The 15,221-nt window shown below is 38.9% G+C and overlaps 1 protein-coding gene across 1 annotated transcript in view; it reads left to right on the forward strand.

Annotated features, from left to right (window-relative positions):
* The window catches only part of smchd1 (structural maintenance of chromosomes flexible hinge domain containing 1), a 130,935-nt gene that overhangs the window by 47,803 nt on the left and 67,911 nt on the right, over window positions 1–15,221 (forward strand). The window contains 7 exon segments of the mRNA XM_034165707.1: window positions 1,747–1,960; window positions 2,059–2,126; window positions 2,128–2,180; window positions 2,380–2,563; window positions 8,417–8,614; window positions 8,700–8,722; window positions 8,724–8,811. Of these exon segments, the coding sequence (XP_034021598.1) occupies window positions 1,747–1,960; window positions 2,059–2,126; window positions 2,128–2,180; window positions 2,380–2,563; window positions 8,417–8,614; window positions 8,700–8,722; window positions 8,724–8,811 (828 nt within the window).

The following is a 15,221-nucleotide window of genomic DNA, read 5'->3' on the forward strand; positions in this document are numbered from 1 at the left end:
AGTGCAACACATCTCCTTTGCATCATCCGTGAAGAGAACACCTCTCCAGCGTGCCAAACACCAGCGAATGTGAGCATTTGCCCACTCAAGTCGGTTACGACGATGAACTGGAGTCAGGTCGAGACCCCGATGAGGATGACGAGCATGCAGATAAGCTTCCCTGAGACGGTTTCTGACAGTTTGTGCAGAAATTCTTTGGTTATCCAAACCGATTGTTTCAGCAGCTGTCCGAGTGGCTGGTCTCAGATGATCTTGGAGGTGAACATGCTGGATGTGGAGGTCCTGGGCTGGTGTGGTTACACGTGGTCTGCGGTTGTGAGGCTGGTTGGATGTACTGCCAAATTCTCTGAAACGCCTTTGGAGACGGCTTATGGTAGAGAAATGAACATTCAATACACGAGCAACAGCTCTGGTTGACATTCCTGCTGTCAGCATGCCAATTGCACGCTCCCTCAAATCTTGCGACATCTGTGGCATTGTGCTGTGTGATAAAACTGCAGCTTTCAGAGTGGCCTTTTACTGTGGGCAGTCTAAGGCACACCTGTGCACTAATCATGGTGTCTAATCAGCATCTAGGTATGGCACACCTGTGAGGTGGGATGGATTATCTCACCAAAGGAGAAGTGCTCACTATCACAGATTTAGACTGGTTTGTGAACAATATTTAAGGGAAATGGTGATATTGTGTATGTGGAAAAAGTTTTAGAACTTTGAGTTCATCTCATACAAAATGGGAGCAAAACCAAAAGTGTTGCGTTTATATTTTTGTTGAGTATATAATGGATTTTGTCTATTTTATACCTATAACGGATTTCAGTTATAACGGACAAAATTCGCTGGTCCACCAGAATCCATTATATGACAGTTTCACTGTAGTTTTGTTTTGGGAAGAAGCCTGAAAAGGCACCCTCAGTCTAGGTTAGACCAACAGTAAAAATAAAGCCATTTTGTTATTTTTAATAATCATCTTTGTAATATGGAGGGCATCCGATGTAAAACTTGCGTCAAATCAGCATGCAGATCCGCCTCAGTTTTGCTGTGGTGACCCCGAGTGCAAATAAGGGAGCATCTGCTGATGCACTGGGCCACAAACGTTGTGTTGAATAACCTCTGGGTGGAAGTACTTAAACACATTTTATGATGCAGTCTTATAATTCATGTCCACAAGTAGTAGGCTATGACTAAATTGTGATGACAAACAACAATGTGCAATTAAATGGTAAAACATGAAAGCTTATATAAAATTGTCCTTATCATTTTTTCTCAACACATTTTTTATTGCATTGGTAAAGAAGAGATTGCACTGAAAAAAGATGTATATGTTCATTATTTATATGACTTATAAATCAAGCCTTGCAACAAATATCACTTTTATTTAATAGATTAAAATGGTGTTGGATTTGCAGAAAAGCAATAGTAAAAACAATTGAAAAGCTGTCTCCCGAAAACACTGGAGTATTAAAATAAAACATAGTTCAAAATTGTTTCATCATTATGTTTTGTATTTATTTATTACATATATTAATATTTTGTGTATACTAATACTTCTAACATTTTTCCCCTATCCACCAGTTCGGTAGAGTAAATAAGAATTTTTTTTCTTAATAACCTACCTGGTTAAATAAAGGTTACATCAAATCAAAAAAAATTTTTTGCTTTAATCCCAGGGTTAAGTGACTTATGGTTATGCATATGTATATGATGTATACTATTCATTTTGTAACTTGTCTGTTCTTTTCTAATCAGATCACTTTGCGAGAGAAGCCTCCCAGATGTCCTCGTGTGATAAATCTCAAGGAAATTGACAATGACATGCAGTCTCTTTACATAAATGCTGCTGAAGATGCATTTGAGTTTCGAGCTGACACCGAAAATGATGGTACAGTGGAAGGAGTACTGAGGTACCATCCTTTCCTCTATGATAGGGAAACCTATCCTGAAGATCCTGATGCAGACCAGGGTATCAGATGTTTATCTTTAACCATGTCTGTAATGAAATAAATAAATTAGCCTCATTTTGCAGTAAATTAAAAAAATATATATTTTGTCTGTTTTCAGCACCTCCTGATGATGACAGCTGTGACAGTGATTCAGAGGTTGTGCATCAAGCAAGAGGGAAAAAAGCCCGTATTTGAATGTTTTTGGAATGGAAGACTCATACCTTACACTGCAGTAGACAAGTAAAGATTTAAATCCTTTACTCAGGTCAAATGACTTTGTAAATTCAAAAACCTTAGTCTGAAAAACGATGACCTCATCAAATGAACGGAAGTTTACAATTATTGTTTATATTTTAGAGTTTAAAAATACGACATTTATTGATTTACAAATTTAGTTTGGTCTTCTAAAAGGGGAGCATTTTGTGTCCTTGTGCTGTAGGTTTGACTGGTGCACTCGGCCAGCTAAAGGATCAAAGGTGCCTGCAGAGTGTTACAGTCGGTTTTCAGGGGTGCTTTTCACAAATGACAAGTTTCAGGTCACCGCAAACAAACTCACTTTCATGGATCTGGAGCTAAAACTGACGAGCAAGAAGACTATCTTCACACGTGTTGTTAATGGACAGGTGGTTACCCACACTTACTTACTTTTTTGTTTTCGAGCTCTTGGTTGATAGAACAAAATGCAGTCATCATGAAAGAACTTAAGCAGTTTGTATACAGTGTCACATGTACTTGGAAAAGATATGACGCATCTTTTGTTTTGCTCTTGATAATTATTGGAAGTGTCCACAGGGAAAGAACAGATCTCCAGACGTTGCACACCCTGATCAAGGTTGTTAAACAGCAGCAGAAATTTAAATACTGAAAATGTTTAGCAGTTGTGTAGCCGCATAATCTGACCTATGTAGTGCCATGGAGTATTTAAGCAAATTTGACAGTGATGTTCTTGTATGTTGAATTTCTGTAGTGAGCAAGTGTGCTACAGACACAGGTCATTCAGACAGAACAGTTCCACTGCTACAACACTCCCAAACCAAGGTGCTTAAAAAGTGACAAACTGAGAGCATAATTACAAGCATGTTGTCAGTAAAGTTGTATTAGGTCCCATTTAAAAAAAAAAAAAAAAAAAAAAAAAATGAGTTTATCATCCCTGATCGCATGCCGAAATTGGCCGGCATCAATTTATTTATTTATTCACTGGCAAATTTCCTTGGCAGCGGTACAGCTGGTGCAAGAACCGGCACATCATCCAGGTGGCTAGTGTGCTTTTGCTGAAGACGGCCGAAGTTTACCAAGATGGGCCCAGTAAGGCCAAGAAGCTGAAGCCATGGTGTGGGGTGAGCGTTCCACCTGAGGCGACCTTGAGCGATACTTACAGCCAGTGTGCAGGTTGTCTTGCTGATGGTCACAATTTTCAGAAAAGAACCAGGGCTGTGACTCCTTGATAGGAAATGAATTGAGTGTCATAAACTTATGCTAATTCATATTACAAGAAGTTTCATTTCCCAACTTCAAAATTTTACTGTATTGTTACCTCCGCTAAGGAGGTTATGTTTCGGTCGAGTTGTTTGTTTGTTTGTCTGTTTGTCAGCAGGATAACTCAAAAAGCTTTGAACGGATTTTGATGAAATTTTGTGGAGTGGTTGGAAATGACAAGAGGAACAAGTGATTAAATTTAGTGGTGATCCACTAGTTAAATGTGGTCTATTAACATTAGGTCTCTCTCTTCTAAGTCCCTGTTGGTAAATGATATAATAATTGATCAACATATTGATTTATTCTGCCTTACAGAAACCTGGTTACAGCAGGATGAATATGTTAGTTTAAATGAGTCAACACCCCCGAGTCACACTAACTGTCAGAATGCTCGTAGCACGGGCCGGGGCGGAGGATTAGCAGCAATCTTCCATTCCAGCTTATTAATTAATCAAAAACCCAGACAGAGCTTTAATTCATTTGAAAGCTTGACTCTTAGTCTTGTCCATCCAAATTGGAAGTCCCAAAAACCAGTTTTATTTGTTATTATCTATCGTCCACCTGGTCGTTACTGTGAGATTCTCTGTGAATTTTCAGACCTTTTGTCTGACTTAGTGCTTAGCTCAGATAAGATAATTATAGTGGGCGATTTTAACATCCACACAGATGCTGAGAATGACAGCCTCAACACTGCGTTTAATCTATTATTAGACTCTATTGGCTTTGCTCAAAAAGTAAATGAGTCCACCCACCACTTTAATCATATCTTAGATCTTGTTCTGACTTATGGTATGGAAATAGAAGACTTAACAGTATTCCCTGAAAACTCCCTTCTGTCTGATCATTTCTTAATAACATTTACATTTACTCTGATGGACTACCCAGCAGTGGGGAATAAGTTTCATTACACTAGAAGTCTTTCAGAAAGCGCTGTAACTAGGTTTAAGGATATGATTCCTTCTTTATGTTCTCTAATGCCATATACCAACACAGTGCAGAGTAGCTACCTAAACTCTGTAAGGGAGATAGAGTATCTCGTCAATAGTTTTACATCCTCATTGAAGACAACTTTGGATGCTGTAGCTCATCTGAAAAAGAGAGCTTTAAATCAGAAGTGCCTGACTCCGTGGTATAACTCACAAACTCGTAGCTTAAAGCAGATAACCCGTAAGTTGGAGAGGAAATGGCGTCTCACTAATTTAGAAGATCTTCACTTAGCCTGGAAAAAGAGTCTGTTGCTCTATAAAAAAGCGCTCCGTAAAGCTAGGACATCTTTCTACTCATCACTAATTGAAGAAAATAAGAACAACCCCAGGTTTCTTTTCAGCACTGTAGCCAGGCTGACAAAGAGTCAGAGCTCTATTGAGCTGAGTATTCCATTAACTTTAACTAGTAATGACTTCATGACTTTCTTTGCTAACAAAATTTTAACTATTAGAGAAAAAATTACTCATAACCATCCCAAAGACGTATCGTTATCTTTGGCTGCTTTCAGTGATGCCGGTATTTGGTTAGACTCTTTCTCTCCGATTGTTCTGTCTGAGTTATTTTCATTAGTTACTTCATCCAAACCATCAACATGTTTATTAGACCCCATTCCTACCAGGCTGCTCAAGGAAGCCCTACCATTATTTAATGCTTCGATCTTAAATATGATCAATCTATCTTTGTTAGTTGGCTATGTACCACAGGCTTTTAAGGTGGCAGTAATTAAACCATTACTTAAAAAGCCATCACTTGACCCAGCTATCTTAGCTAATTATAGGCCAATCTCCAACCTTCCTTTTCTCTCAAAAATTCTTGAAAGGGTAGTTGTAAAACAGCTAACTGATCATCTGCAGAGGAATGGTCTATTTGAAGAGTTTCAGTCAGGTTTTAGAATTCATCATAGTACAGAAACAGCATTAGTGAAGGTTACAAATGATCTTCTTATGGCCTCGGACAGTGGACTCATCTCTGTGCTTGTTCTGTTAGACCTCAGTGCTGCTTTGATACTGTTGACCATAAAATTTTATTACAGAGATTAGAGCATGCCATAGGTATTAAAGGCACCGCGCTGCGGTGGTTTGAATCATATTTGTCTAATAGATTACAATTTGTTCATGTAAATGGGGAATCTTCTTCACAGACTAAAGTTAATTATGGAGTTCCACAAGGTTCTGTGCTAGGACCAATTTTATTCACTTTATACATGCTTTCCTTAGGCAGTATTATTAGACGGTATTGCTTAAATTTCATTGTTACGCAGATGATACCCAGCTTTATCTATCCATGAAGCCAGAGGACACACACCAATTAGCTAAACTGCAGGATTGTCTTACAGACATAAAGACATGGATGACCTCTAATTTCCTGCTTTTAAACTCAGATAAAACTGAAGTTGTTGTACTTGGCCCCACAAATCTTAGAAACATGGTGTCTAACCAGATCCTTACTCTGGATGGCATTACCCTGAGCTCTAGTAATACTGTGAGAAATCTTGGAGTCATTTTTGATCAGGATATGTCATTCAAAGCGCATATTAAACAAATATGTAGGACTGTTTTTTTGCATTTACGCAATATCTCTAAAATCAGAAAGGTCTTGTCTCAGAGTGATGCTGAAAAACTAATTCATGCATTTATTTCCTCTAGGCTGGACTATTGTAATTCATTATTATCAGGTTGTCCTAAAAGTTCCCTAAAAAGCCTTCAGTTAATTCAAAATGCTGCAGCTAGAGTACTGATGGGGACTAGAAGGAGAGAGCATATCTCACCCATATTGGCCTCTCTTCATTGGCTTCCTGTTAATTCTAGAATAGAATTTAAAATTCTTCTTCTTACTTATAAGGTTTTGAATAATCAGGTCCCATCTTATCTTAGGGACCTCGTAGTACCATATCACCCCAATAGAGCGCTTCGCTCTCAGACTGCAAGCTTACTTGTAGTTCCTAGGGTTTGTAAGAGTAGAATGGGAGGTAGAGCCTTCAGCTTTCAGGCTCCTCTCCTGTGGAACCAGCTCCCAATTCAGATCAGGGAGACAGACACCCTCTCTACTTTTAAGATTAGGCTTAAAACTTTCCTTTTTGCTAAAGCTTATAGTTAGGGCTGGATCAGGTGACCCTGAACCATCCCTTAGTTATGCTGCTATAGACGTAGACTGCTGGGGGGTTCCCATGATGCACTGTTTCTTTCTCTTTTTGCTCTGTATGCACCACTCTGCATTTAATCATTAGTGATCGATCTCTGCTCCCCTCCACAGCATGTCTTTTTCCTGGTTCTCTCCCTCAGCCCCAACCAGTCCCAGCAGAAGACTGCCCCTCCCTGAGCCTGGTTCTGCTGGAGGTTTCTTCCTGTTAAAAGGGAGTTTTTCCTTCCCACTGTAGCCAAGTGCTTGCTCACAGGGGATCGTTTTGACCGTTGGGGTTTTACATAATTATTGTATGGCCTTGCCTTACAATATAAAGCGCCTTGGGGCAACTGTTTGTTGTGATTTGGCGCTATATAAAAAAATTGATTGATTGAATTGATTGATTGATTGATCCGGATCACGATCTGGATCCAGGAATTTTTTAAAGGATTCTTCACCATTGCGGGATAGGGGGAATTTTGACATTCTAGTTTCTAACTCCACAAAAACCAGGCAGAAAGGCTTGAAAAAAAATTAGGGTGTAACATAGTCAAATGTTCTATCAAACAACAAAGTTTGGTGATGATCGGATCCGGATTCCGGATCTGGTGGTACAGAATATGCAAAAATATAGGGAAAATAGAAAATGTGTCAGTGTGAGGTGACAAATGAAGCTAGAGATGCACAACTAACACCAAATTGTAGCTGAATCTGTACTGATTCAATAAGGTGTCATCAGATTTGATGTAGCTTCAAATGTTATGGAGCTAGATCCAGAAGAAAACCGCCATTACCGAAAAATTGTTTTTATACAATAACTTTGAACTAATAAAGACATAAAAGTGATTCCAAGTTCTAGTGGTATGTTTTCATGGTCAAGGATGTCAAATATAAAGGAAAGAAAAGTGTATGTATCATAGTTTTGGTTGTAACCCTGAATTGTTGAATAGATCACTGTGCCAAGGAGGGAATCTCTTTAGGGTCAGTGACCCTATGGCCTTGTTAGTAAACGATGTCAAATACAACACACTGCAAAGAGGAAATCCCTCATGACAAACTATACAGGGCTGGGGAGCACAATGAATTTATTAGATGGACCATCATTTGGCATTATATTTTAGTGGCAATATCACTATCCAGATTACTTCACTTAGCAAAAGCAAAGTGATGAGTCAGCAGTATACTCAGCAGTGGTTAAGTTCTGGTTCAGTGCACATCACTGAACAAAGTACACAAGGTGCAAAACCCACTCCCAGGTGTTGATGAATCACGCCTAGGATCCAGAAAACGCAGAGGCTGACATCAGCACCTTACTGTCGCATATATTCTGCTTCGGTGCACTTCACTGAATATATAGAAGGTGCACTTCATTATGTAGCACATGCAGCACTTAAAAAGTAGTTTAGTGTTTCATAAATGTTAAAAAAATTCATATATTTGCAGTTTAGTTGAATAATAAATTGAATTTTGTCTCTTATTTGTTTTTGTCTATAAGCACATGCAATATCAGTATCAGCTTCTGGGAAAGGTGCAAGTTGCAATAAACTGTGATGCCAAGCGCTAAGGATACATGCTATCCAGTCACAGCAGATGAAACTTTTTTTTTTTTTGTTATGGCATCAGTGACCCATGGCCTTGGCGGAGGTTTGCACTCTCTGAGTGCTTCTAGTTTGTTCTCTGTTTCTAAGAAAAAAAATCTGCCGTCCCTCATCACTTTTTTTCTGATGTCAAGGATGATAAACTTATTTTTGTTTGTTTTTATGGGGCCTTCAATGGTAGTTTTGATGGTGTCAATAAATCTTTACTGCTTAAAGGGACATGTCATCATAACTATTTACTTATCAGTTATTTCATCCACAGTCTAATTGTTAAGTTTGTTTTTACTCCTTTAGAAACAAAGGAGCAACATTGAAAAGGACTTTACCCAGTGGCTCAACAAGTGTCATGAGACACTGGACAAGCAAGTGCATTTCTTGGGTTTTAAGGAGATCATAACACGTACAGACGTGCCCACGAAGAAAATGCAACATCCCTGGGCAACGTTCTCATCCATTGAATGGCATGGAAAAACATACAGAACGGGTGATCGTGTAAGAATCTCTTATTAAATTTTTAATTGAAATATTAAACTATAGTGATCACTGCATTCATTTGCATTCTTTATCCCTCATGTAGGTGAAGTCCCAAAAAACACAGCCATTTTTATGGTACTGTGGTTCAGTTTTTGCTGTATGGACCATATGATGGAGATGTCTTTGCTACAAGGGGACAAGTTGAAGTGGCTCCGGTAAAGAAACCACAGCAGAATTTTATTTCCTTGTATTTCTTTCACAGTAAGAGGTTCTAAAAATACTGTATCTTGGCATATGTTTGCTCATACTTTTGCATGTGTCCAACTTGAAGAATTTTCTTTACAATTATTAAACCCAAATTAAAACAAGGAAGGTACTCAGAGATTGTATACCACCACCAAGCCTCTGCAGTCACCATTAATTAAAGTCTCAAACCAAGTTCCAATCCTCAGTTCTCTCTTGTGGACCACTCCTCTCTAAAACTATGTTTTTGTCCACCAGACTCGGATCATTGAGTGGTATATTGCAGAGCAACAGAATAACACTAGTGGTGAGCGATATGATCAAATCTAATACCGCAATGTTTAAAATTTTTACTTTGATAAGTGACAATTACACGATATTCTTCAAAATTGTTTGAAAAAGTCTTGGCACTTACTAATGTGCAACAGACATATTGTTTAAGGACACCTGTTCTTATTTATTTAATACCTAAAGCCTTAAAGTAAAAACAATAGAAAAACATGAATTACAGGTATTATTTGGTTCAAATACAGTTTGCTGAGTGTTTTAGAGGCACCTTAGCTGATTTAGGATTTTCTTTGGCAACAGAGTCTCAAAGCTTTTCTTTATTCTTCATATTACTTAGTTTGCAGATGGTGAAACAAGTTAGTTGTCAAGCTGTTTTTCTCACCAGCAGATTTCTGACCTTTTTTTCTCTCCATAACAATTGGCAGTGATAACTATTCAAGTTCAAAATACGTTGGTGGGAGATATTTTACATATGTTTTACAGTTGTTTTTATATTTAAGGTATATGAAAACATAGATGTTTGGAATAGGTTGATATGATTATATTATTGAAATTAATTTTGACACATTCCACCATTGGGTACACAGTGCATCCAGAAAGTATTCACAGTCCTTCACTTTTTCCATACTTTATGTTACAACCTTATTCCAAAATGGAGTAAATTCATTTTTTCCCTCAAAATTGTACTCACAAGACCCCATAATGACAACATGAAAAAAGCTTTTGTTTTTTTTTTTGTACAAATTTATTAAAAATAAAAAGCTGCAAAATCACATGTTCATAGGTATTGTAGCCTTTGCTCAATAATTTATTGATGTACCTTTAGCAGCAATTACAGCCTCTCAAGATCCATCAGGTTAGATGGGGAGCGTCAGTACACAGCCATTTTTAGATCTCTCCAGAGATGTTCAGTTAGTTTCAGATCTGGGTTCTGTCTGGGCCACTCAAGGACGTTCACAGAGTTGTCCTGAAGCCACTCCTTTGATATCTTGGCTGTGTGCTTAGGGTCACTGTCCTGCTGAAAGATGAACCGTCACACCAGTCTGAAGTCCAGAGCGCTCTGGAGCAGGTTTTCATCAAGGATGTTTCTGTACATTGCTGCATTCATCTGTCCCTTAATCCTGACTAGTCTCTCAGTTTCTGCTGTTGAAAACATCCCCACAGCATGATGCTGCCACCACCATGCTTCACTCTATGGATGATATTGGCTAGGAGAATGAGCGGTGGCTGATTTCCTCCAAGCATGACACCTGGCATTCACGCCAAAGAGTTCAATCTTTGTCTCATCAGACCAGAGAATTTTGTTTGTCATGGTCTGAGAGTCCTTCAGGTGCCTTTTGGCAAACTCTGCCATGTGCCTTTTACTAAGGAGTGGCTTCTGTCTGGCCACCCTACCATACAGGTGTGACTGGTGAATTGCTGCAGAGATGGTTGTCCTTCTGGTAGGTTCTCCTCTTTCCCAGTTTTCAAGATCCATAGCAAAAAAATCCATGCGCTCCTATGTGCCAGTATTTTAGGAGTAGTAAATGTGGTATTTACATAGATATATTACATTCTAAAAAATGGCCTCAGTGCAGTATAGATGGACATGTATTTGTCAAAAAGGCGATGGTATTACAGTGGTGCTACCTAGTACGAATTCATCACAATTATTTCAATTTTGATTATTTATTTATTTATTTTTGAAGTTCAACATATCCCTTAGAATGTAAAGCACACAATTCACATTCATACAGTTTTGTTCAATTAAGCCTTCACTGCGATTGCATATGGGTTAGAATGAAATTGCATGTGTCCCTCCAGTGGTGCTGGAAATCACCCCACACATACAACAAAAACTGCTCCCAATCAACCACATACTTCATCACATACCAATCACAAACCAGAGGCAGAGAAATGTAAAAGGTACTATGTAAAATATATACTAAAAGTTCATTATTGCACAGAATAGAACACAATGAAGTTCATATTATTTTTACATTCAGCTGGTCCTACACAGTCACATTGAGTATTGTACGTAGAAGTCAGGTTTATGTAGTATATTGTGTGCGATTATTACTTTGGGATAGAAACTACTTTATATTCTGTTTGTTCTAGTGCTGCAGCTATTGAATATTTTTTGGAATCGAGTATTCTATCGATTACTCGGGTAAATGGATAAAAAGTACATTTGCTTTTTAAATGAGAATATTAATAATGCCAGGGCTCTCCCTAATTAATGGTTCAATTGCGTTTTGCCTTCATGCCAGTTTTTAATTAATTAAGGTGCTCCCTCTCTGTTTTCCAGAGTAATTATTTATTTTTTCAAGTCATTATAAGCTTGGGAGCGTTGCCATACCATAAGCATTAGTGGTTGGTGAACTCCTCAGTCAGTGAGGGGGGGCTGTGTGTGTGAGCAAACGCAGCCTGTCAAAAACTGGGTTGTGGAGTGCAGCTTTTCTGGAAAAGCCACATTGATAAATCCAATGTGCACCCTGCTGATGAAAACTCTGATCAAATCTAAAGGCATTTTTTTGAGTAGTTAAACTTTATTCACTTAAAGTGCATGTTCTTTTGCTTCGAGTGCGAGGTGGAGAGTAGCCACAGCGTGGTGTGTTTTAAAAAATAAAAAATACACAAACACACTGCTTCAATACCCAATGGGCCTCATGTATCAAAGTTGCGCATTTGTGGCGTAAATTTACGGTGTAAATTTGAAGTACACCAAAGTTGCCGTGACATGTATCAAGCAGTGCGCACCTGCCCATTTCCGGCGTACGCCTGACGCGACCTTGATAAATGCGGCGGGTGAAAACAATCGTAATTATAATAAACACGCCCATACATATTCAGACTCCGCTTCAGACACAAAAAAAGAAAAAGAACTCCACCAATCACGATGCGTGCCAATAGAGCGTCAAAAGCGGCCGTCGCATCAATTGTTTTGTAGCATAATCAAAAAGGTGTTACAGTGGTCCCTCGTTTATCGCGGGAGTTAAATTCTAAAAATAGCCCGTAATACGCGAAACCGCGACATAGTCAGCGTTATTTTTTACAATTATTATAGACGTTTCAAAGCTGTAAAACCCCTACTTTATACACTTTCTCAATCAGGCATGAACATTTTCTCACTTTTCTCTCATGTGTAAACACTCTCAAAGTTCAAACCTTAGTAGAAAAATAGACCAAACTGTTTTCAGGCCCAAACATTTGTTTGAGAAAGAAAAATAAAAGGTTTCCCTATAAATAATTATGATGGCTTTTAGAACTAAAGAATTTAATTTTAACGATCAATGTACGAGGTTGGACACATAAGAAATTATTAATAGTGACTGACCAGTATTTCACAGATTGCACGTCTGCGTCCTGGCGCTGCACCTTTTTCCACTCACACCTCGCTGCAGGTGTCTTTTTCTGAGTGACAAACACAGTTATGAGTAGTTGTTGTCACTCTTTTTTCTTCTGGGCGAGAAGATTCTTATAAACAGACACGCAGAACACAGAACACTGTAAAAAAAAAAAAAAAAAAAAGGCATGCAAAATTGGACTAAAAACTCCGCGAAACTGCGAGGCCGCGACAGGTGAACCGCGTTATAGCGAGGGACCACTGTATTCTCTTTTCACATGTCAATAATTCTTGACATGTGGATATTTGCTCGCTCAATTAATAAGACACGCCTAATTTTTCAGATTTCTTTATTTTTAAAGTGTATTTCTTTATTTATTTTATTTAACAAACGAATGGAGAAGACAAAACCTGATTGCAGCACGGGCGAAGGGAATGACAACACTACAGTTGTAATTATCAATTTCATAGTCTAAAATGATCACACCACATAAAGTTAAGCTCAGCGCTGCTCTGGCTCCAGGCTCGAAGTCTGGAGAAAAAGGCGAGCAGGGCTTTCTTTGTAGTCAGCGCTGTGGCCACGGATCGTGCTCGATAGACCAGCAATCCCACAAAAGCGGGATTTGTATTGATTATTATGTAGTATAATCAGGAAAGTGTTATTTATGTAACATATGCATTGATTTGTATAATGGCACTGCTTATCATTTTGATCATATTCATTTTTATGTGGATTCCAGCGCTGGTTCATTTTGGCATATAATTTACACCACCTCTCGACCTGGTGTATATTTTCAGCGCAGCGTACGCCAACGGCCACATTGATAAATGCCAAGTAGCGCAGCCATTTGGCGTACACCCATATACGCTCAAATATCGCCGTACGCAACGTTGACACATGAGGCCCATTATGTCTACTTCAGATGATGAGTACAGACCCTCTTTCTCTTAAAAGCCTTTATTTTACTCAGTGTGCCACTTTGGAAAGTTGTAGCTGATAAGCTCCTTACTCTGGTTATGTGCATACTCCATATCTTCTCTGCTTTTTTGTGAGACTGTTTCAGTACCACATACAGGCCTGGTGTATATGCTACAGTGTTTTCAGTGGTGCTTACAGAACACTTTTGTAACAGGAATTAAAGAATTTGCCTGGAACATTTTTGTAATTGAAATATTTGAGTTACCCAAGTAGTCATTTCAACCCTAATTTGTTTTTTTTGTCCTAAACCCTTTGCCCGAGGGCAGCAGTTCAAACACTTGTGGGCTCCACTGAGGCAGCGAGAACTGTATAGATTTTCCAAAGAGGGGAGAGGGCACCCAGTGATCTTCCGGGCAGTGCTAATGATCCTTTGAAGCCCCTTCCTCTTGGCAACTGTGCATCTTGCAAACCATGTGCAGTGTGTTTGTATGTTCTCTATAACAGTATAAGGAACATCTGAAGCATGACACAAAAAGTACAAAACATATAACTGCTGTGGTCCATGCCCTGTGCTGTCCATGCTCCTGCTGTGTTCCTCCATCGTGAAGTTTTAGTAGAGACATCACGACATTGCTCAACCCTTGGGTGCACTTTAGGTAGTCCTCAGCCACATAAGCAGTTGGAAAAGAATTCCTATCAGTAAAATATTTTCCTCCACATTTAAAGTAGACCTGCATTGAAATAAATGTGGTCAGATCTCAGAAAGAAATAGCTGATACGTATTTATAAGACCCTTATGAATGCAGTAAAGTCAGTTTGCAAGCCCATATTTGTAATTCAGCGGAGAAATCTTCGTTTAAAAATGACAAATTTGCAGCTAAAATTTCGCTCTCCACGAAAACTGTACATCCACGACATTGCAGTGACGTGCGGCAAAAGATGGAGTGCTAGCGCCTTCAGTCCGATCCCGCATTGAAATTGATTTTATGTTAGTAATGTTACTGTTATACACGTCCTGGTTCCAGCATCCAAAAGTAAGCTGCAGTGAATGTGAGATACAGCTCTGCATGCTCAGATCAGCGGCGACATCGACAGCAGGTTACGTTCTTCCCCGACGCCTTGTTCTTACTGCCTCCGATGCGCTTACCGAGCTCGTGGGCTCGGTAAACGCCGCAGCGGGCCACTCACACCGCCGCCGTGTCTGCTGTGCAGAGCTGTGGCCAACTTCGCCACCACCTCCCTGTCTACTGAATGGAGGTGTGACCAACTTGGCAACAAGTCCAGAGACTCCGCTCGCTGTTTTAATGCGGAGCAGCCGGCCGCCCGCAAGGACAGACTTCTTGTGGAAAAATCCGCAGTGCCGCACGGTCTCGGTAATCGCAGCCGCAGAGCTCCATGGCCACTGAGAGAGGTTTGTATCTTTTTAATGACTTGGATTCTTTGCGGGTCCTGCATCCGTACCCCGCAACAGTAACACCGGAGGCTAAAGACAGTAGATTTTCAATGTGACACCACTCAATCAAATGGGCGTATGAAAAAGTCCCCAAAAATAATTTTCAAGCAAAAATAAAAGAAATGTATACTATATATATATATATATATATATATATATATATATATATATATATATATATATATATATATATATATATATATATATATATATATATATATATATATATATATATATATATATATATATATATATATATATACCAAACATACCGCAAGACAATATGAAGTTTTAAAAAAAGCGATCCTTCCGTATAAGACAATAAAAAGGTGCTTTTGTAAGAGATGCAAACTGACGGAAATCCACAAATTACAGTTGGCGTGCGCAATGCATGCTG

Source organism: Thalassophryne amazonica, chromosome 1, assembly GCF_902500255.1.
Source record: "Thalassophryne amazonica chromosome 1, fThaAma1.1, whole genome shotgun sequence".
In the NCBI taxonomy this organism is placed as follows: Eukaryota; Metazoa; Chordata; class Actinopteri; order Batrachoidiformes; family Batrachoididae; genus Thalassophryne; species Thalassophryne amazonica.